This window comes from Lycium ferocissimum, chromosome 1 (genome assembly GCF_029784015.1).
Source record: "Lycium ferocissimum isolate CSIRO_LF1 chromosome 1, AGI_CSIRO_Lferr_CH_V1, whole genome shotgun sequence".
Lineage (NCBI taxonomy): Eukaryota > Viridiplantae > Streptophyta > Magnoliopsida > Solanales > Solanaceae > Lycium > Lycium ferocissimum.
The window spans coordinates 50,392,679-50,417,352 of record NC_081342.1 but is presented as its reverse complement, the minus strand read 5'-3'; the positions used below and the strand labels follow the sequence as shown (position 1 = coordinate 50,417,352).

Below are 24,674 nucleotides of genomic sequence, written 5' to 3'. Positions count from 1 at the left end.
ATATTGGAGGTAAGGTTTGAAATATTCTTGGCTTGTGTTTGTATGATCTCAAATTAGTATATGTGTATGGAAATATTGATATTGATTTGAAATTGTGAAGTCGGAATGGAAAATTGTCGCATTATGTTGGAAAGTTGGTTAGTTATGTTATGTTGTGTTTTGTCATGATTATTGATGTTCTTGGTGATGTTGTTGGGTTGTTGTTGACTACTTTGAGCCGAGTTGAATCTCGGGGGTGTCACGTTTATAGGGGAAGTGCTGCCGAAATTTCGGTAGCCAAATAGAAACCAAAAGATTGAAATGTTAACTTCCATGAATAGAATCGGTAAGAATGACCATTTGCGATTTTCGACGAAACGGATTTGATCTTTGGCGATCGTGAAGAGCGGGAAAGGTATGTAAAGCTTACCTATTCTTTATTTGGCACGTCCTAGACCTATTAGGCCGAAAACGGAACTTTAGGGATAATTCACTCCCGAAAATTCGAGGTTTGATTTTGAATACTATTCATTCAATACAACTGAATCATAAAGCTTGCTTTTGGATATAAGAATGCTTCAACCTTCGTATCTTTTGCAAATGAATCCGAATCGCTTCGAAACTTTCCTAAATAACTTTATGGAGTCCAATGGTTAAAATTTACGCCCGCCACCTCATTTGACCCGAGGTGGGCCCACTATTCCCGAACTTACTTCTATTATGCAAATGAATGATTTTTGAACAATATTTAAAAGAAAACGTTCTAGCTACTCTTCTATTTATTACTTAAAAACTGTTTTAAATATTCCGTTAAGTTCTATGATGTGCTTTGATATGTATCACGAATCCGAATGTTCCGTTCGAACAATCCTCCGTGATGTCCGAAAGGTACGTACTATGACTCCGTCCGATTTCATTGATTTGATTTGACATCTCCCGATATGCCTCATCGAGTCTCTGAAATATATGTGTTATTTTTATTGCATTAGTTTCTCACTACTCCACTCGTGGATGCCTCGATGTTTCCCCCACCGAGCCCGGCCAGATATGTTCTCAAGCGATTTCCTCTGCATTGTTCGCCGTGCCTCGACGTGAGGGCAAAGGTATGACATGTACATGGGTCCGAAGTATGATGTGCCGTGTACATATACTTTGATATCCGATCCGATTATGTGATGTGATGTGGCCACTTGGTATGTTATGATTTGTTACGGAGATATTCCCTACTACAAGTATGATGTGTTTTGGCGCGGGACGAAGGGAGCGCCTCTCGCTCGTTCACCGAGTCCCATAGCGGGGCCGGCTTTTGCACATGTTTTCTCGCACGCATTACATATGATTTTTGGTACGCATTTTTGAATAGCTATGCATCTCGTTCGTTTTTTTCCGCACATTCGTTCGATTTTAGTTTTGTTTATTACATTTTACGCTTACATATTCGGACATTTTCCGTCGACCCCCTTTCTTCGGGGCTGCGTTTCGTGCCGCGCGAATGGCCGCACGACCGATTCGAGGGTCCGTTGCTTAGGTTATCGCTCCGTCGTTGAAGCGCTCCTTGTCCCAGCCCGTATTTTGGTATAAGATTTTCTGCTGCATATGTACATATTTATTCTGGGTACGGCGGGGCCCTGTCCCGTCATATGATTATGTTTTGTTCTGTAGAGGTCTGTAGACGTGTGGTGTGGGTTCTGTACATACTCGTGAGCTTTGCGTACGTTTAGAGTTTATCTATGTTTTGTGACGGCCTTATCGGCCTTCGTGCGTCATGCCCACTGGACTCTGTTAAATTATTATTTCTGCTTATCTGTAATATTTTGCTAATTTAGGTTAAGGTACGTATGGGTGCCCAACTAGGGCACGTGTCGCGGCCTACGGAGTTGGGTCGTGACAACCTCGATATCCTCGATTGCTTTGATCTTGTCCGGGTTAATCTCGATTCCCCGATTTGACACCATGAAACCGAGGAATTTACCCGACCGGACATCGAAAGCACACTTCTCCGGATTGAGCTTCATATTATATCTTCGGAGCACGTCAAAGATTTCCTGCAAATGTTTTAAATGGTCCTCTGTTTCCAGGGACTTAACAACCATGTCATCAATATAAACTTTCATTGTTTTTCCTATTTGTTCTTCGAACATCCCATTAACTAGGCGTTGGTAGGTTGCCCCGGCATTTTTTAATCCAAAAGGCATGACATTATAGCAATAAGTCCCGTATCGGGTAATGAAAGATGTTTTCTCTTGATCCTCCGGGTGCATCCGAATTTGGTTGTATCCGGAGTAAGCATCGAGAAAACTTAACATCTCATGTCCGGCCATCGCATCGATCATTCTATCGATGTGGGGCATCGGAAACGAATCCTTCGGGCATGCTTTGTTTAGATCCTTATAATCAACGCACATTCGAAATTTATTACCTTTTTTCGGCACCACCACTACGTTAGCCAGCCAATCCGGCATTTTACTTCGAATGGAGCCTATTTTTAAAAGCTTTGTTACCTCATCCTTCACGAAGGCATGCTTTGACTCGCCATAGGCCTCCGTTTTTGCTTCACCGGGGGAAATCTCCCATCGAGACTAAGCTTATGAGTTGTTACTTCTGGTGGCACACCTGTCATATCTATATGCGACCACGCAAAACAATCGGCATTAGCTTGAAGAAATTTAATTAACTTGTTCCTGAGCTCCGAGGTTAACCCCGTGCCCAGGTATACCTTTCGTCCGGTAGATATTCGAACAAGATGACTTGCTCCACTCCTCTCCGTTGATTTTGTCACATCCGACTCATCCGGCAAGACGAATGATCTAGGTATGTTGAAGTCGTCTTTCTTCGTGCCACGGGTCTAATCTCTTTTGCTCGTTATCGGACCCGTTAACGGTAATTGCTATTTGGAATCCTTGTCCCGGATGATCCTTCCTTTTGATCCCGGCTTTTTGAGTAGGGGCGATGATTCTTCGACCGCGAACATCTCTCTTGTTTAGCTTGTTCTCCCCTGATAGTTTTTACCCCCTTCGGAGTCGGGAACTTCAACAGCTGATGTAATGTAGACGGCACAAATCTCATGCTATGTATCCACGGCCTACCCAGCAATGCGTTGTATTTCATATCCCCTTCGATTACATAGAACACGGCTGACGGATGGTGCCGTCGATGTTGACCGGCAAGGAAATCTCTCCCTTCGTAGTTTCACTAGCCATATTGAACCCACTGAGTACCCGGCCACCGCACGATCCGGTCGAGTAGCCTTAACCGTTCAACCACTCTCCACCGATGATGTTGGCCGAGCTACCGGGTCAATTAGAATACGTTTAATTTGAGACTTAAAGACGAGAATAGAAATTACCAACGCATCATTGTGCGGATGAATGATGCCTTCGCATCCTCGCGTCGAAAGTGATGGAGCCCTCGTGTACACAATCCCGGTTGCGCTTTTCACGAACAGTGGAAACCTTGGCGCGCTTCATTACCAACCCTCTAGGAGCATCTGTACCCCTGATTATCATGTTGATTATATGTTGAGGCTTTACCAGTTCAATTCGTTTGCTCGACTCCCTCTCCTTGTAGTGGGTCTTTGCCCGCTCACTCGAATTCACGAAGGTGCCCATTTTTCAAAACGAGCCACCTCTTCTCTTAGTTGGCGACAGTCTTCAGTTCTGTGATCGTGAGTTCCATGGTATTCACAAATCATGTTCGGGTCCCGTTGGCCGGGATCCGACCTCAATGGTCTCGGCCACCTTGCTTCCGGAATGCGACCTATGGCCGAGACAAGGTCCGAGGTGTTGACACTAAAGTTGTATTCTGATATTCTTGGTGGGTCCCTGTTAGTTACCGAACTTCCAAAGATCACTTCTGAACGACAGCCCTCGGCTATTCGATGGACGCTCGCTCTTCTATCTCCTCCTCGCCGGAAAATTGACCGGGGCCGGACCTCGACCCCTCCGGTGCCTTGAAGCTTGTTTTCTCTGATTGAGAATATGGCCGGTATCTTTCCCTCGACGGTCGTATTTCCGGGTCGTAATTTTTTCTAGTCCTCTCAGATCCTTTACTTAGGTTTACCGGACCCGGAGGAAGTTCGAGCTGATCATCCTCCACCCGAATCTTGGACTCGTATCTGTTGTGCACGTCCCGCCCGCGTGTCACAAATTCGTATTCCGAAGAATTTTTGTTTAGTTTGAACGAGGCCGTCGAACTCCGAGGATTAAGCCCTTTGGTGAATGTCGCGCAGCCCATTCTTCCGAACCGGAGGGAGTTCCATCCGTTCCCTTTGGAAACGATTGACGAACTCCCGTAGTAACTCATCATCCCTTTGGGCTATCCGAAAATATCCGCCTTACGGCTCGGACCTTTTTGGCTCCAGCATGAGCCTTTATGAACGCATCCGCGAGCATTTCAAAAGAAATGATTGAATGCTCGGGCAGATGGTCATACCAAGTTAATACCCCCTTTGACAGCGTTTCCCCGAACTTTTTCAAAGAACATGGACTCAATTTCGTCTTCTTCAACATCGTTGCCCTTTATAGCACAGTGTATGAGGTCACGTGTTCCCGAGGATCCGTTGTGCTATCATATTTCGGACGTCCCGGCATCTCTTGAACCCTTTTGGGATCAACTTAGGAGCCGCACTCGGAGGAAAAGGCCTCTGAATATACCTCTTCGAATCTGGTCCCTTCAGAATGGGCGGAGCCCCCGGAATTTGGTCCACCCGTGAGTTATAGGTCTCCACCCTTTTCTCGGTTGAGTCTACCCGCTTCGCCAATGTTTCGAGCATTCTCAATACCTCGGTGGACGAGCCAGCTCCGGAACCGTTGCTTTCGACCATTCGGACTTCTTCTCTCCGAGGTTCGGCAACACCCTTATTCTTCTCCGGAGTTGCTTCATCCTTCTTGCTCTGCAACTGGGCTATCGCAACTCCTTGCTCAGCAATAGCTGCTCTTTGTTCCTGTAACATTTCAAAAATAAGACGCAAGTTAATATCATCCGGGACATCCGGCACTTTCTGGCCATGTGCCCGGGTCAAAGTGACAGAATTGAAAGTATTTAAAGGATCAGTGGCCGGCTGAGCGGCGTTCTCCTGGTTCACGGTATTTTGTCGGTTGAGGCCCTCCCTCGAATCGACAGAATTCGGGCCAATGGGATTCACTGGTAATCCCTGTAGCCCGATGTTATCGTTCTCGGCCACAATCTCGTTGTTGACGTGACCAGATTCTCCACTGTTTGCCATTTGGTCCGTTTCCGCAGAGGCGAACAAAAGAACTGAAATCTTTAGATGAAAGGGTCGCAACCGAGATCAAAGACCACTATTATCCAATGCCCCACGGTGGGCGCCAAACTGTTTTACCCCGAAACTGGATAATAAGTTAAATTTGTGAATGAGGTATAGGATATGTGGCACTTTAATCTGTTCTTTGATGAACAAAAGATGTACGTATATATATTTTGCTTATGAAATGGCTTAAGTATGAGTTGATGTGCTAATGACTGGGTAAAGATATTAGGAATTATATGTTTAAGCTAAGATTTTATATAACTGATTATCCGGACCAACTGATTATCCGGACCAACGGCCAACGGCGAATAACTGATTATCCGGACCAACGGCCACGATCTGAATGGACATGAAGAAACCGGGCTAACGGCCACGACTGATTCAGCTATGTTTGAACCGGACAAACGGCCACGATCAACTCGGCCATGGAGGGACCGGACCAACTACTACGGTCGAACCGGACACAACGACTTTAATCAAAGCTTCTTCAGCTCAAGCGCTACTGTTTGCCTTCTTTCTTTTATTGCCCCGGTTCTCACCGGATAAACGTTGTCCGGTTTTTACCGTATACAATATATCTATAACTAAGTATATTAAATATTATTTGAAAAAGACATTAGATCACAATAGAAAGTTCACGCGTACTTAATTTTATGTAATTTAAGAGGATATATATTTTCATTGAAAACCTTTAATAAAAAAGATAGAATAAACATTTTCTAGACATGAATGATGAATCTTTGAAAACTCGTAATAGGAAATGTACGAGTTACCACTTAATAAGATTTATTCCTTCTGCCTCAATTCATATAACATACTTTCTCTTTTAGTCAGTCTTAAAAAGAATGACACATTTTCTTATTTGACAACAATTTAACTTTAAACATCACTTTTTACACTTAATGAGATAACCTATAACCACACAAATATCTTTGACTTGTTTTAGATCACAAGATTAAATAGTCTTCCTTTATTTGTTAAACTTCGTGTCCAGTCAAACTACATCACATATATTAGGACGGAGGGAGTACCAATTATTACTCCCTCTGGATCAAAAAAAGAGTCCACTTAGCCATTTGCACATCCCTTAAGAAAATACTAACTCCTAGACAAAAATAGGTAATTTGACTAAACTATCCCTAATTAAATAGGCATTGGGATTTGATCATATAATACTTAATAGGAGCAAATATGAAAAAACAAGGTTAATTCTTTCTTGATTTGCTAAGTGGACTCTTTTCTTTATCCAAGAAAAAAAGGTTAAGTGGACTCTTTTTTTGATCCGGAGGGAGTAATAATTATAACTTTCTTGCACTTTTAACATGTACGATATTCGTATCTCTTTGAAATTATTGATTACATAGGACTTTCTCATCTTTATTTTAGTTATTTCAGATTATCTTAAATTTATTTAGTTAGGTAAATCTTCTTTCTGTGACATTATCATTATATAAAGAGTTTAAATATATTCTTTTTACAAATAGAGATAACATCATTATATTTATAATACAATTTTCATAATATAACGGGTGTGAGTACTCAATTTTAGAATACAAAGGAATATATATATATATATATATATATATATATATATATATATATATATATATATATATATATATATATATATATATATATAAATATAATTGAGTCATATCACATGGGTTTTTGGTGTAATTCATAAAAAGAAAAAGAAGGGTTAAATTAATACTCTAGTTGATCTGTCCATTGCTGAACTGAAACTTTGGTTTTAGATGGGAAGGTAAGCCAAGGAGTGAATCCAGAAGGCATCAAGTTCTACAGCAATGTCATCAATGAACTTATCTCCAATGGTACGTACTAATAACTTTTATCTCAATTTTAATTAATATTACCCCTTTGAGAAACCATCATAATTGGGTTTCTAACTTTTCTTTTCTTTCAAAAGGTTTGACGCCATATGTGACGCTTTTCCACTGGGACACACCACAAGCCCTTGAGGATGAATATGGAGGGTTTCTGAGTTCCAAAATTGCGTAAGACAATAAAGTATTCAATTAGAAATCAAAACTTTTCATTTTTTTTTTTCCACAAAAGAATTACACACAAGCACTCGATGAAATTGTGTGACAAAACAAGATATCGCAATTTTAATTACTCCATCCGTTCTAATTAACTTATGTGACACCGTTTGACTTGACACAAAATTTAAGAATAAAAGAAAGACTTTTGAAATTCAAGGTTCGTAATAAATCTTATACATTTATGTGACTATAGATCATTTCATTAGGGTAAAAGGAAATTTTAAAATTAAGTTATTATTAATTATAGAAAAATGACATTCTTCCTGGAACAGACTTACAAAATAAAAATATAAAAAAGAAGAAGAAGTGTGCCACATAATTGAGCCAGAGGAAACACTTTATTATATTATGTCCGAACATATCACTTCACGTCTTCATGTGGTGTGTTTGATTCTTTTTGATGAATCAAACGTGTGATATTTAATTAACGCTAAATGCATAAGCAGCCCCTTAAATTTGACACTATTTTTCATTTTGGCACTTCAACTTATGCTATTTCTTATTAGACACTTATGGGTCATTTTCTTCAAAGACAAGTTATACATGGATTAATAATGCAGAGATTAGTAATGTAGGGATTAGTAATACATGAATTAGTAATACAAGGATTATTTTTATTGGGTGTTTGATTCATTGCACTAAAATTGGACACAAAAGATACCATTTGAATATTTATTTATTTTTAAAATTTAAGAAATAATTTGTTACAATTATATCCTTGGATGATTGGCCTTTTATAGGTTTCTTGGAACAAAACAAGGCTAATTTTGTCATTTTAGTTTTTTTATACATGGATTAGCTATCCATGGATAAGTTATCCCATGATGATGGTGGGATAAGATAATACACCCTTTGGTATATTAAATAATCCATGTATTAGTTAGACATGCCTCAAAATATTAATCAAACATGATATAAAATAATACCACATCTAATACCATGACTATTTTAGCTAAGACTTCCTACCAAATGAGCTCTTAGTGTGTGTTCAAAGCATGTCAATTGAACACAATATGCTGACATGTCACTGTGAGTGTATTTCACAAATTTTTAGCGCGTGAATGATCCATATTTTAATTTCTTACAACTTTTTGACAATATAAAGTTGGCCAGAAAAGACACGTGTCTATTGATGTTTTATTTTTTTCCTTTCCCCTTCTTATCTTCTACACCGTATTTAACCCTTCATCAATGGAAGCCTCTTTTGCCATTTTCATTTCATTTTTTTCTCACCTAACAATTGCAGCTTTTGAATTAAAAGAATCATTACATATTAAATAACTCATGATTCCTCTTACAGTTTTGATGGAAGAGTCCGTAATTTAATAAGCATCATCTAAATTGCAAATTTAAGGGCGAATATAAGGACAAGGCATTATCATACAAACATTTATCAGAAATTACCAAGGCATTTATCATGAAAATATGAAGTTAACCTAATAACGTCCTTCTTTCCTCTGCATTTGAGTAGAATTGATCTCCACTGTATGTGGATGTTCATGTACTATAATATTATGGAAGAGATCTAGAAAATGGTCAAACCTGGAAGAACAGCTACTATGCAAGGCCGGCTCAGGGGGAAGCAACTGAAGCAGTTGCTTTAGGCCCCCATATTAAGGGCCCCATTTTTTATACCCTTCTGTCCCAATTTATGAAACACTATTTCCTTTTTAGTTCGTTCCAATTTATGAGACACTATTTCCTTTTTAGTTCGTCCCAAAATGAATGTCATCTTTTCTTATTTGGTAATTATTTAATGGCACCATCTCTATTTTACCATTGTTGGGTCTCACTTTTTTTTTTTTTTAAATTCAACCACCATTATGGTGAGATTAGGCCTCGGTCCTAATCATTTTATTTCCTTCAAAAGTGGTAACATAAGTTACAGTTACAAAATGTGGGTGGAGGCATTTATCAATGTCACCCTGAGAGATAAGAGGATGAAGAGTTCATCCTTGTACAAGATTCTCCCTATGATGAAGCTAGTAAATAAGGAAGTGCAGAAAGCTGTAAAAGCATGGTTGTTGTTGGACAAATGCCTGGTGCTACTATAGTAGCAAGATGATTTAGCCATGATCAAAGGTAAAGTTCTTCTTCTGAGCACGTATTCTGAAGGTTGGATAATTGAAAATGTCATTCTTCAACCAGTTTTTAATTCTCAAAGGAAGAGTCAAATCCTGTGTGAAGATTGTATTCTGCCTTGTGCTTTCACCTAAATTGGCCAGGCCATCTGCAATGTTGTTTATTTCCCTATAGCAGTGTTGGAATTTGCATCTGCAATGTTGTTTATTTCCTTGCATCTTCAAGGAGCTGATGTCATTGATGATATGGTTGATTTGCCAAGTGGTATTAGTGGTGCGATTGATCATGTTGATGATGATTTGAGAGTCTGATTCAACATCAACATCATAGTAGCCATTGTTGATTCACCATTGAAGTCCATAGAGAATGGCCTTTGCTTCAGCAATATTGTTGGAGCAGTGGCCATAAAAGTTGGAAAATGCCATGATCATGTAGCCAGTAGCATCTCTAAGAATACCCCCTCCACCAGCATTACCAGGATTACCTTAACTGCAGCCATTAGTGTTGAGTTTGAATCTACCGGGGCTAGGAGAATTCCATCTGAGACATTTGATGTTGATTCTAGGCTTGAGATTTTTAATATAAAGGAAGATTTGAGTCCATTCCTGAGTAAGATGGATAGTATGATACTGGGCAGCGATCAACATTTTAAAGAAGTGAATGACTTGATAAATAACCCCACTGGTAGTAATTTTGATGTCATCAAATTTGTGGTTGCACCTAGCTTTCCAAATCATCCAACAAATGATAGAGGGCAAACATTGAATGAGAGTTGCATGAACTTTGTTTTTGGTGATACTAAGCCACCAAGTCATCAAAGTATCTCTGATTCTGCCCTGTCTAATAGGAATACCACAAGAGTTTGAGAAGAAATCCCAAATAGAGCTAGCCAGCTCTCCTTGCCTAAATAAATGATCAATATTTTCAAGGTGACCTTCTTTGCAGCATAAGCATCTGGAGGGTCCATGAACATTATACTTTTCAAGAGCAACATCAGTAGGCAATCTCATTCTTAGTAACTTCAACATGAAGAAAGAAGTTTTGAAAGGCAGTCTTGAATGCCAAATGTTGGCAGCAGTGAATGAGTTGTTTCTGGTTCTTCTCAGGATTTGCCATGCAGATTTAGTAGTGAAATTCCCTTGAGTGCTAGGAGTCCAAACAGGAAAGTCCGCCCTGTTATTGTGAATAATAATATCCCTTATCTGATGAACCACCTGATCAGGGAGAATATTGTGAAGTTTCGTTAAGTTCCACTCTCTGTTAAGGATGAAATCAGAGACTTTGATCTTCTTGGATCTATAAGCAATTGGGAGCTATTGAGCTAGAGGACCATTGCCTATCCAATTATCCCACCAGAGAGAAATATCTCCATTTGCAACATTCCGCAGGATGTATTTCTCACTTCTTTCTCTCGAGTTAAGAAGCCTTTTCCATACATGTGATTGCCCAGGGGCCCATTTTTTGTGAACAGGATGAGCTCTAGGGCAGTACTTATCTTCAAGAAATTGTCTCCAGATACTGTTACTAGTTTTGAAGTTCCACCACATCTTGGCACCAAAGGCTTATGAGATGTCTTGTATTGATCTGAAACCTATTCCTCCTTCACTAGTAGGAAGGATAAGTTTTGTCCAAGCAATCCAATGTATTTTTTTCTTTCCAGCAAGGTCACTCCAGAAAAAGTTGGCCATTAGCATTTCAATGTGCTTCATGGTGGTTTTTGGAAGCTAGATGACCGACATAATATGGAGAGAGATGGATTGGAGGATAGCTTTAATGAGAACAGCTCTGCCAGCATGAGATAACATTTTTCCTTGCCAACCTTGCATCCTATGGGCAATTTTAGAGACAATTTCTCCAAAATAAATTACTTTCTTCTTCCCAATATAGATAGGAGCTCCTAAATAGGTAAATGGGAAGTGAGAGTGATTGAAACCTATCAAATGCTTTATGTCTTCAATGATGAAAGGGGAAGTGTCAGGCCCCACCAGAAAACAAGATTTACTCTTGTTAATGAGTTGTCCTGAACATTCTTCATATAGAGTCAATTTGTTCATCATAGCAATAATAGATTAAGGGTCTCCTGAAGTAAACAAAATAGTGTCATCTGCAAAACTGAGATGGGTAATAATAGGACAGCCTCTGTTGAGATAGTAAGGGATGAAGCTTTCATTTTTAAGTTGGTCCATTAGAATAGAGAGCAATTCAGAAGCAATAATGAATAGGGAAGGGGATATAGGGTCCCTTTGTTTAATGCCCCTACCAGAGTTGAAAAAGCCATGTCTTTCTCCATTTATATTGATGGAATACCAATTATTGGATAGAAGCCTCCATATCATCTCAACCCAATGTTCAGAAAAACCAAATTTCCTCATTGCCTGGCATAGATACTTCCAGTCTACTCTGTCAAATGCTTTGGTCATATCAAGTTTGAGCACTACATTACACTTAATATTGTCTTTCTTAATATTGTGTACCATTTCTTGAGTAAGAAGGATATTGTCTGAGATTGATCTGCCTTACAAGAAACTTGCTTGGTTAGGGGACACAATCTTGTGAATGACTTTAGAGAGCCTAGTGTTTAGCAGTTTAGAGATGATCTTGCAGCTAAAATTACTGAGGCTTATAGGTCTCAGTTCAGTAAATCTCTGTGGATTCCTAACTTTTGGTATCAAAATAAGGCATGAGTGAGTGAAGGATCTGGGAAGTTGAGAACCAGCAAAAAATTCACAGACCATGGCATATAGATCAGTGGAGATGATGTCCCAACAATGATAATAAAACCTTCCAGAAAGTCCATCAGGACTTGGAGCACTATCAGCACTGAGGGAGAAAACAGCTTCTTTAACTTCATCAATCGAAGGATTCTCATTTAACATAATATTTTCCTCTTCAGTGATAACTTTTGGAAGGCAATTTAGGATCGAAAAGTCCCTCTGGAGCTTTGGATCAGTAAAGTGATTTTCAAAAAAGTTAACAGCTTCATTGGCTATAGCATCATTCCCTTCAACCCAGCTGTTGTCCTCCCTTTTCATCTTCTTGAGAGTTAATCTGTTTATTTTTGCATTAATGATGGAATGAAAGAGTCTAGTATTAGCCTCGCCTTCTTGAAAGCATTTCATCCCAGCTTTTTGTCTCCGATAAGCCTCTTCCTTTTTTGTATGCATAATCAATTGTGCCTTGACCCTATTCAGCTCCATTCTGTTAATATCACTATTAACTTGTAGACAATTATTTTCAAGCTCAGCAATGTTCCTTTCAAGCTCTTTGGTTTTATCAAAGATGTTGCTAACACAGTTTTTGGACCACTAAGAGAGTTGCTTGCAGGTGTTTTTGAGCTTAAGATGAAATCTCTATAGGGAGGATCCTCCAATATCTATATTCCAAGCATGCTTTACCACATCAAGAAAACCTGTTTCATTCACCCAAAGATTCAAAAATTTAAAGTACTTCTTGTGATTCTGTTGAGTGTTATCAATGGTAATAAAGAGGGGAGAATGACCAGAACCAGTTCTGATAAGATGTGTAATAGTGGTATTGATAAATTTTTGAGACCATTCATAATTTATGAAGGCTCTATCCAACCTCTCCCAAATTCTTTGTGTTGATCCTTTTCCATTACACCATGTGAAGGTAGAACCAATATAACCCGGATCTATCAGAGAACAATCAGTAATGCAGTTTATAAAAGGCATATTTTCGGACATTTTGTGAGCATTTCCCCCTTTCTTTTCACTTGCATCTAGCACACAGTTGAAGTCCCCTCCTATCAACCAAGGAATGTTAATGTTGTTGGCCATATGTCTAAGTTCATCCCATAGTGGTTCTCTCAAGTATTTTTTGCATTTAGCATAGATAGCAGTGATGATAATGCTATCCCCATGGGCATTGATGGTACAAGTAACTTGCTGCTCAGTGTCTTGAATGATGGTGCAATCATAAATTTGATAGCAAAAAATCCAAATCTTGTTATTACAGTTGGAATAGGCAAAATGATATCCTAACCATATTTTGAATTTATCGATTTTTGATCTTCTGCAAAAAGGCTCCATTAAAGCCATAAAGGCAATATTGTGTCTCCTTTTAAGTTGTTTCAGTCTGTCAAAGGCACTTTGAGAGGTAATACCTCTCACATTCCATATAATTGACTTAATCATAGAAAATTAAGCAAAGTTGGTATCTTTTGCCTGTGATCTTGTCACAGTAGTATGTGTGCCATGTCTGCCTCCTCTTCTTCCTCTGCTTGCTTTGCCTCCCCTAGTTTGAGTGGGTCTAGGAGAGAGGTTCATATTATCAGCAAGTTCATCATAAATTTCTTCCACTTCAATATTAGGTGGTACAGAGTTGAGGGTGTTTATCAATTGATTGGCTTCCTCATCACTATCAGAAGACTTTTCTCCTACACTTTCATAGTCATCAGTATTGGAATATTCTTCTTCTTCAGTGCTTTCTTCCTCATTAGTGTAGTTTACATCATCTTCAGAAATATCAGGGCTATCTCGATGGTCAGGGACAACATTAGAATCAGTTTCATGGTTTGTTTCTTTAGTGGCATAGGAGTTAGTATTGTTGTTAATGGGAGAGCTAGTTTGGATATGGTCAGCTTGGATAATTATGGTATAATCCTTCTGGGGAATATGAGTTGGTGATGCTACATGTACATCATCATTAAGTTCTTCTTGATCTTCCCAGTGGACATTTTTTTGGTGTTTTTTGGTTTTTTTCTATGGTTTTTGACTGGTTTCTTGTTTGTTTTGGACATTGGTATTGTCTATGTGAGTTTTGGGATTGTTGTTGGTGACTATGTTGGTGATTTTCTGGATATATTTGGAGGGAGTGGGATGATTGATTTGGGAGGTGTACGGTTTGTTACTTTGAGTCTTAGAGGTCTTGTTTTGATCTTTCTGATGGGTAGTATCCTCATATCTCTTGTTTTGCTTCTTTTGTGGTTTCCCTTCTTTCTCAGTATCATGTATAGCAGTACTTTTTTCCTTTACCTGGTATCGGGGTGTGTGGTTTCTTGGTCTGAGCTGAGGGGTCTGGTTCATTGATGGTGATTCCAGTATATTTCTTAATAGATTTTTTGTTAGAGACTTCTTGGAAACCATCCTCATCCACCATGTTCTTTTTGTTAGCTGCTTCTTCCTTCTGTTTTTTCAAGGCAATATCAGCAGCTTTGTTTCTACACTAACTCTCTTCATGACCTTGCATTCTACAGTATTGGCAATATGATGGGGCTTCTTCATATTCAATTTCCAGCCACTTACCATTATCTGTGCCGTCAGGTCTCTTAAATCCGAGCCAAATACTATCTTCTTTTGGCTTTCGTAGATCAATTTCCAATTTTAATTTGGCCACATTGCCTCTAGTTTTAGAGTAACTGGCCTGATCAGGTGCAACAACAGTACCAATAGATTGAACCATTCTTGACATAATCTCCCATCTAAATAGATGCCAGGGAAGTTTGTGTATTAGGATCCATATTGGCGCTATAGAGGTTTCATGTTCGAGTTTAAAGTCCGGAGTCCATCTCATGACTTTCATAGTATAAGCACCAATGTATATGTAAGGTTTGAAATATATGTGATTGAAGTCGGTTTCATTTTTAAAATCAAGGTAAACAGTCCTATAATCATAGAAGGCAATTTTGACAGTGTCTTTCATTTGGTATTGACTCTCAAAGAGTTTCCTTAATTCATCCATATTTGGCTTCCCCCTAACGAATCTACCAACTATAGTCCATTTGCAGTCCTTAGCCAAATGCCCAAAATAATCTTCAAAGTTGAAAAAAACAGCCGGCTTACCAAGATGAGTTCCATGCTGAATTTTGATGGATGCTGCCTCTTCAGCCCTAGCATTTAGAGATTGTTGAACCACTGCGACAAAGGAAGGCTTTGAAGGAACAGGGTTTTTTGGTTTTGTTGGTATTATTCTTCGATTGAACATGATAGTTTGTGTTTTGTTCCCCTTTTTGATCCTCTATTAAGGAATTGGTAGCCGAATCATAGGTATTTTCATTGTTATTTTTAGGTTTGGCTTTGGTAATTTCAGAATTGGGAGTTTTGGGGTTATTTTTGGTTTTGATATGTGGGTCAAAATTTGAAGAGATTTTGGGAAGATCAGGTTTATGTTTGTGCTGGATGATTTTGTTTGTAGCTTCGTCACCCTTTCCTTCAGTAGCTAGTGGTGGTGCCTGAAGCTTATTTAGTGTTGTGGTTTGAAATTTGGATGCTTGAGTTTTGCTAGAGATGACTTCTTTCAAGGCTTGTAGGATTGTTTGGTAACAAGATTGAAGAGATCATCTTTGTCTAGATTTAGCCCTTCTTCTTGACTGGGGATTGAATAAGAGATAGGAGTAGTTACTCTGGTAATATTTTTCGGCAAGGAGTTCTTAACAGTGCTATTATCTGTTGGGTTTGGAGGGAAGAGGGGTGGCGTCTGCTGAGTTGTCGAATGGCTGTTGGATGTTTCAGTCATAGCTAACGACTCTTTTTGTTTGTCCGGAGGGTCGTTAAGCTGCTTGTTGAAAATATCAATTGAGAGCATTCAAAGAGAAAAAAGTTAGAGCGAAGTTGATGACAAATATATGTTGGGTCTCACTTAAGTTTAAAAGTTGTACTTAATGTGAAGAAAAGTCAACAAAAGTAGGCACTAAAGTAAGGACAATTTGACAAACATAACAAAGTCTTTCCTTATTTCTGAAATTCCATGCCCGATCAAATGGTGCCACATAAATTGAGACGGAGGGAGCATTATTTAGTATTGTATATCTATATTGTAGAAATTATTATTATTATTATTATTATTATTATTATTATTAAAAAGATACTAGTTTATGCTTGTATTTGGAATACGATAGTCTAATTTTTTTAAAATAGGCAATGTTATGTAGATAAATATTTAAATTTATGTAGATAAATTGACAATATTATGTATACTGTGATGTTTGTTATAAACATATTCTCGTAATCTTGGTGAATAAAGTTATTAGATAGTTTTGATGGCTGGAGCTAGCAAGTGTTCAAATATGATCAAAATTAGAGGTGGATCCAAGATTTAAATTTTATGAGTTCAATCTTTAAAGCTTAGATTGAACTCATTGTATTTGTAAAACTATGGGTTAGATTGACTATTTTTGCAATCTTAGTGATTCTTTATACATAAATTTATGTTCCAATCCGCGTTAAAAGTATCGGATTCAGATAAACCCGAAATTTACATATTGCATTCGCTATGGCTGAAGATATAAAGATAGATCACACGATCATTACAAAACAAAAACGAAAAGAAATCAAATAATCATATATAAATTTTATTAATTAAATTTAGGGCCTCCTTTGAAGGTCGACTTTAGGCCACCAATTTCGTTGAGCCGCCCTGCTACTATGGTGAAAAATGGAGAAGTTAATTTTCTGAAAGATGGAAGGAGGAGAGAGGTGAGGGGTGGAGAAGACGATTGGAAGGAGAGGGGTGTGAATTTAGTGAAAATTAGATTTTCCTTTTCTTAAAAAAAAAAAATTAAAAATCCTTCAATATTTGGACTAAATGCCACGTGCCTTCGTTGCATTCGTCATTTTTGACAAGTCATCGCAAGTGAATTACACTCACTTTATTTTATTGACTGATTGTTGGTGAGGTGTTCAATTGATACATATTGAACATAGATTAAGTGTCTAATAGGAAATGACATTAGTTGAGGTGCCAAAATGAAAAATAGTAACAAGTTTAAGGGGCCGCTTATGTGTTTAGCCTTTAATTAATTATGGTTTCTTAGGAATGAGATTTGAAGCTAAAGACCTCTTATCTAATCTAAAATACCATATTAATATATTGTATGACATTTCATCTCAAATCTTATATTACTGAAATAACACACTTTTGGTTATTTATTTATATAATAGTATATATCTCAATGGTTATTGAAGTTTAGGCTGTGACTGATGCGTTCAGGAAAGACTTTGGTGACTATGCAGACATTTGCTTCAAAGAATTTGGTGATCGAGCAAAGCATTGGATTACTTTAAATGAGCCATTATCCTATAGCATGTTCGGATATGCAAGAGGTACCTTTGCACCAGGAAGATGTTCCAGTTATGTTGGAAATTGTACAAAGGGTGATTCTGCCACTGAGCCATATATTGTTGCTCACAACTTGCTTCTTGCCCATGCAACTGCTGTCAAAGTATACAAAGAAAAATATCAGGTACGTCCATCCTTCTGGGTATAGTGATGGATTTTCATTTCCGTCAACATAGGGGTAGGCCGTAAGGTCCACGTAATCCTACCCTCCACATACTCCACTTGTGGGAATATATTGGATATGTGGTTGTTATTGTTTCATTTCCGCAACAAAGTTGTATCGGATTTGTGACATATCTATATTTCTGTCACAAATTTGTGATGGAATTATGATGGATTATTATTTTCGTCTCAAATTCGTGACGGAATTGTGACAGGTCATTATAACTGTCACCAAATTCGTTCAAATTAGTTATTTCTGTCACAAATTCGTCACAATTTTATGTATAAAGATTTAAGTAATGCTCCATATATTGTCTGTATAATATATTCTGTCACAAATGCACACAATTATTTTCTTTTTGAGTTATGTAATATATATATATATTGTCAGTGTAAGGATTCTTTTATACTATTAAGTTACCAAAATAATATCTGAAAGGAAGTTTACTTAAAATATGAAATTTGTAATTTTGCAAATAAGACATGTTACTTGCAACAAAAGATAAAGGTGACCCGATTGAGCAAATAGTTGAGTATACTGACGATGTATCTAACTTAATATCTCTCTTTTTACTTATTGTGATGCTCTGAGCTTCTCAGTTAATTCAGCCCATCGAACTGCTCTATGTTTTTTTTTTTCCAGTTCATTCTATCGAGTCACAATCTTTGCTCCAGATCCACTTCTAAGCCTACTTTTCTTAGCTCCAATTTCACTCTTCAGTCTATATTGAGCTTGATCTTTATCTACATATTAGGTCCACTTTTTCGATCTACCTAAGAACTGAGTTATACGTGTCAGACAGTATTAGAGAATACACTTGTTCCTCATTGGTTGTGTTTGGTTCTCAATGAGGTTTAAATGATCCCCGGCTACACTCAGAGGCGTATCTAGCATGTTAGATGGAGGTTCAACCTCTAACTTCTGACACGGAGCATAAATTTATGTGTAAAAAATTACAAAAATTGTTATAAATAGTATATATGAACCCATAACTTTAAAAATATAATGGGATTAATACTAAGAATCGCAGGATTGAACCTATAAAGTTTAGATCCTGGATTCGCCTCTGGCTACACTCCATGCATTGTATTAACATTTTGAGTTTGGATGCCCAAATTCTTTCACATAGTTAAGCATGATCCTCCCGAGGGTGTGATGAGCCCGAAAGCTAGAATATGAATTTGACTAGTGTCAAATGAGAATCACAGAAACGTAAGCGTATATGTTCTTACCGTATTCATCGACATGTAGTCGAGTCGAATGCCATTCCCTAATATGGGTGTAGACAATAAAATTCGCGTCGAGAAAATAATAATCAAGACAGGAAAATATCGCAACAATCTTTGTATTTGATTTCAGAATATGAGTGTTACAATCTATATGATTCCTCTGATTCGCCCTTTCTATAGTAAATTCAAGGGCTTTTGAGCTTGATCTTGAACTTAATGGATTTGATCTTGACTTGTACTTGAATTCAAGGGCTTTTGAGCTTGATCTCGAATTTGGGTCTTGATCTCTATAACTTCTAGAGAAATACTTGAATGCTTGAATGCTTTTAGCTTGTAGAGAAATCTGCAGCGTTTGTTTGATCCATGAGCTCTCTCTTGCTTTTTGTTAGAATTTCTGGTCCTTTTTTTGAATTATGAGGCCCCTATTTATAGTTGTAGGATGGAGGAGTTGTGATAAGGACGAACTCCTTTCGGCCAATCAGATTTCAGTTGACATGGCGATATTTGACTGGTCGGAACATGTCACTTGTACACATAGCGCACTTTCATTGGCCTTTGATTTGACTAGGCTTGTTGTGTCATTTTTGACACGTGGCATGATCTCATAGGCTCCTTTGTTTGACTAGGTGTGCCACGTCATTTGACACGTGACATCAATTTAGGCCTCTAGGAAGATGACATCTTGGGCTTGCCAAAGTGGGCTCGTCATCTAGAGCTCAATTAAATGGGCTAGCCCAATGCTTTTGGACCATTTTAATTAAATTCATATTTATTGGACCTAAATAATTAATCCAATTATATTAGCCCACAATTTATTTGGACTAATATATCGTGAACTTGATATAATATGAATTTCTTGTGGATTTAAATTCAACAAAATTTCGTTGTCCACAAATGCCCCCTACTTCGAGACTGGTTGACGTGTAAGACTTATCGATCATGAAGGAATCAGTCTTGAAGTACAACGTCAAATATATATACTTGAGCTGATTGTAACTTGCTTGTCAAACAAATGAAAGTTACCACACTTTAAACCTTCCAGCTATTTTTTCATACTTAGCAGCTGAGCAACCATTTTAAAGAAAATGACGAAGCACCAGGCAACTACATGCCAATCAAATGTGTGCTGAAACCAACCCCATAGTTGTAAAGTAATTTGTTTCTTTTGACATGGCACACATGATCAAAGACGTGATAGTATATATTTCCTTAAATAAATCCACGTAAGACAATTGAGGAGTATGCAACTTTATTGTTGTTTCCAACAAGGAGACAAGCATGAAGTTTGATATCCCTAGGATTTTGGGGAAAAGCCATCGAAGTCAATTTCGATAGATTCCTTCCCGAGTTTTAGTTGGACAGAGAGTAAACCGCCCCACCAAACTCTATATAAAGGGAAACATCCACGAATCCGATATCAATTTTGTTGACGAAGCAAAGTTGGCGTCAGTTGCTGTGTTCTCAGGTCATGACGGGGAACACCAACAAGGTAATTTCTCCTCCTCTTTTTTTGTTTTTCTGTCACTTTTTCCACAAACAAGATGTTTATGGTGAAAAATTCGTATCTTATTGTAGAAACGTCGAGATCATAATCCATTTAATTTTCCAGAAGCTATACTTCAATAAGTACCACATATCCAAAATTCAGAATTAAAGACCTTCAATATCGTTCTAGATAAAAAAAAATTGAAGTCAACTTTAAATTCTGTCACACTGAAAGTTGCAGATTTGCGCGGCTTCGCTAAAACTTTTATTTCTTGATGTAGGAATGTCGAAATCGCAATCCGCTTGATGATCCTGAAACTAGAAACTAAGGACCACAATATATCCGAAATTCAGAATTTAACACCTTGAGGATCTCGCCAGATATGCTTAGTTGATCCCCTCTGTATGGTCCATGTGAATAAGACATTGTGGCCTAGAATTATACTTCTCTGTTTCCAACAAGAAAACAAACAGGTGCTTTGATTTTTAGACATTGAGAAATAACAGCCCAATACATAGCAATTTTTTTATGTGATCCTTGATTGGATTTTAATTGGGCAGGTATTTACACGCCTTTACAACTCTTATAAAAAAAAGATATGCTTATTCAAACGCTTCCCAATTAATTAGCCGCCTTTGAAGTCGCATCCTTATAGAAACCAAGTATAACAACTATCCCACATTGTTAAACCACATCTCTGATAGCCGCCTTTGATTATCTATATAAGGGTACGTGCTGCTCCGTTTGTTAGCATCAATCAGAGTCCGCCTCTGGCAGGTAATTTTTTTTCTTTTTTAGTGTTTCTCCTTTGCTGTCGTCTTTTTCTTATCTCCTGTTGTTTTTCTTTCAAAGAAGATGGATGAAATTTTGGTTCGAAGGGATGACGGAATAATCATATTTATCGAAGGAGTACCTTTATCGACGGAATACTCATTGATTGAATGCCCATATCGACGGAGTGTCCTTATCGACGTAATGCCCATACCGACGGAGTGTCCTTATCGACGGAATGCCCACTTTGACGGAATACTCATATCGATTGAATGCCCATATCGACGGAACGCCCATTTTGATGAAGTGTCCATACCGATGGAGTGTCCATATCGACGGAATATCAAAGGACTAATCCATGACGCCAAATGTCCATATTGACGGAATATCAAAGGATAAATCCACGACGTTAAATGTTCATATCGATGTAATATCAAAGGAATAATCCATGACGCCAAATGTCCATATCGATGGACTATCAAAGGATAAATCCACGACGCTAAATGTCCATATCGATAGAATATCAAAGGACTAATCCACGACTCCAAATTTCCATATCTGCGGAGTATTAAAAGACAAATCCACAAAATAATCAGCTTAGGGTGCGAGAGATTAACATTGCCTCCGACACCTTGAGACTGACACGTGGGGTTACTTTCAATGACGTATCCATGAAACATTCAGCTTAGGGTGCGAGAGATTAACATTTGCCTCCGACACCTTGAGACTGACAAGTTCTTGCTCAAGAAGATGGACTGCTCTTACCGATGGAATGCTCTTATCGGTGGAATGTCCATATCGACGGCTGCCCTTATCAACGGAATATTAAAGGACAAATCCACGACGCTAATTTTTTCATATCGACGAGACATTAAAGGACAAATCCACGACGCCAAATATCCACATCAACATAACATCAAAGGATAAATCCACGACGCCAAATGCCCATATTGACGGAGTATCAAAAGAAAAATCCACAAAATAATCAGCTTAGGGTGCGAGAGATTAACATTGGCTCTGATACCTTGAGACTGACAAGTGGGGTTACTTTCAATAACGTATCCATGAAACATTCAGCTTACGGTGCGAGAGATTAATATTGTCTCCGACACCTTGAGACTGACAAGTTTGACTCCTTTTATTGACGAGTCCGCGAAAAGGCCAGCTTAAGGTGCAAAGGGATAGAAATTGTCCACCTTAAGACTGGAAATTTCGAAGGACAGCTTGAAGACTATACTTGTTGAACTTTGAATACTTCAACTTCCCACGTGGTGAATTTGAAACTTCAACTTAAAGACTCGGCAGATTTGAAGACTTCAACTTTGCAAACATGGTGGATTTAAACTTCAACTTGAGGACTTCCCACTTTTTAAGACTTCAACTTGCAAAAAATGGTGGATTGGAAACTTCAACTTGAAGACTTACTGGATTTTAAGACTTCAACTTGCAGACATAGTGGATTTGAAACTTCAACTTGAAGACTTGCTGGATTTTAAGACTTCAACTTGCAGACATGGTGGATTTGAAACTTTAACTTGAAGTCTTCTTATATTTTAAGACTTCAACTTGTAGACATGGTGGATTTGAAACTTCAACTTGAAGTCTTCCTATATTTTAAGACATCAACTTGCAGGCATGGTGGGTTCAAAACTTCAGCTTGAAGACTGGCAGATTTGAAGACTTCACCTTGCAGATGCGATGGCTTTGGACTTCAACTTGAAGAGTTGGCGAATTTGATGCCTTCAACTTGAAACCGACAGATTTGCAGACTTCAACTTGTTCATCTGACCACTTGCTTAAAGATTATAGTCATCCCATTGGAGAAACCATTTGTCATGGAGATTTGCCCTCATTGGACCATCGGTATTTAGCAAAGGTCCAAATTTCAATAAAAGGTTTGGATGCGTCTTATCATGCTGATTTCATTCTATCATACTTCACTCAACAACACATAGAGCGGTGTATTTTTTTTAACTCATGAGACTGAGCCTAGAATAAAACTCTAAGCGGCCTGCGTACCTCGGTGAAGAGGATCAAGTCATTCCGTAGTTCAGAAAAATGAGTTTTTTTTTTGTGTCCTAACTTTTGCCTAGGTCGCCTCTTGCGAGATTTTCAACCTAGCAGACATTTATTATTTTTTTTGGGGCTGTGCACAGTTTATACTCTTGCGGGCCAGGAGTTACATGCAGTTTATGCTTGTGCCTTAAGGAGCGTCGACTTTCTTCAAGGATAGTACTTCTTCAAGAACCTTGCGTTGATAGGACCGATCCTCAAGCCGTCTGCATCAATAAGCTTGTAAGTGCCACTTGAATATGCTTCTTGTATGACATATGGTCCATCCCATTTTGAGGTGAATTTGCCCCCAGACTTATAGGAAACGATGATGGGTCTTCTTACTGCAAGGACTTGATCTCCCACTTGGAAGGACCTCAAGCGAACCTTTTTGTTGAAGGCATAAGATAGACGAGCTTGATAACATTTAAGATTTTGTTGAGCCTCCAGCTTTTCTCATCAAGTGCTTCTAACTCGGCAAGATGCAATCAAGCATTTTCCTCTTCGGTGAGTCCTTCTGAATAAAGAAGTCGTAAAGATGGTATTTGGCGCTCAGGTGGTAGGATCGCTCAAATCCATAAGCAAGCGAGTATGGGGTTGCTTGCGTTGGTGTGCGGTAAGTCGTCCTATATGCCCACAAAGCTTCTTCCATTCGTTCATGCCAATCTCGCTTAGACTTGGAGACAACCTTCTTCAACAATTTACACAAAGTCTTATCAACGCTTCACCTAGACCGTTACGGCAGCATGATACATAGAAGATTTACGCCGCTTGCCGAAGATATCACAAATCTTGTTCATCAATTTGTTATCAAATAGCTTGCCATTGTCCGTTATTATGTAACGAGGAATGCCGAAGCGGCAGATGACATTTACTCGGATGAAGTTCGCAACATTCTCCTTCTTCACTTCTTTAAGAGCGATAACTTCGGCCCATTTTGAGAAGTAATTGGTTGTAGCCAAGATGTACAAGTGTCTACCAGAAGATTTCGGCAACGGACCATCGACATCCAACCCCCAAGCGTCAAATGGCCAAGATGCGATGGTCGGGTGTAATGCTTCGGCTACGATGTATAAAATTTGCATGAAATCGACAAGACTTGCATCTTCGAGCATAGTCCAAGCAATCTTTCACCATCGTTGGCCAATAATATCCCATCCTTTTTATGTGGAAGTGGAGCTTTGGTCCAGATTGATGTGATCCACATACTCCTGAATGTGCTTCTTGCAAAGCTTGGACTACTTCATCCTCCCCCAAACATCGCAAAAGTACCCCCTCAAAATATCTTCTATATAAGGTATCCTTGTAGTAAAGGAATCGAGGTGCACGACGACGAATCTCAGTCCTTCTTCTTGAGTCTTCTGGCAGTATCCCATAACTTAAGTAGTCAATGATGGTTTGTCGCCAGTCTTCCTTTGCAGCTTCAGAAACAGCTACGAGATGCTCAAGCTCATTTTCCGTGCCTTCATTCTCATTTGGTGGAGGTACTACCTATTTTTGGCAG

The 24,674-nt window shown here is 38.5% G+C and overlaps 1 protein-coding gene across 1 annotated transcript in view; it reads left to right on the top strand.

Annotated features, from left to right (window-relative positions):
• LOC132055248 (beta-glucosidase 12-like) overlaps nt 1–24,674 on the top strand; it is a 48,611-nt gene that overhangs the window by 14,089 nt on the left and 9,848 nt on the right. The window contains exons 5-7 of the mRNA XM_059446974.1: nt 7,003–7,080; nt 7,176–7,263; nt 17,341–17,593. Coding sequence (XP_059302957.1) covers nt 7,003–7,080; nt 7,176–7,263; nt 17,341–17,593 — 419 coding nt within the window. The remainder of the gene's footprint in view (nt 1–7,002; nt 7,081–7,175; nt 7,264–17,340; nt 17,594–24,674) is intronic.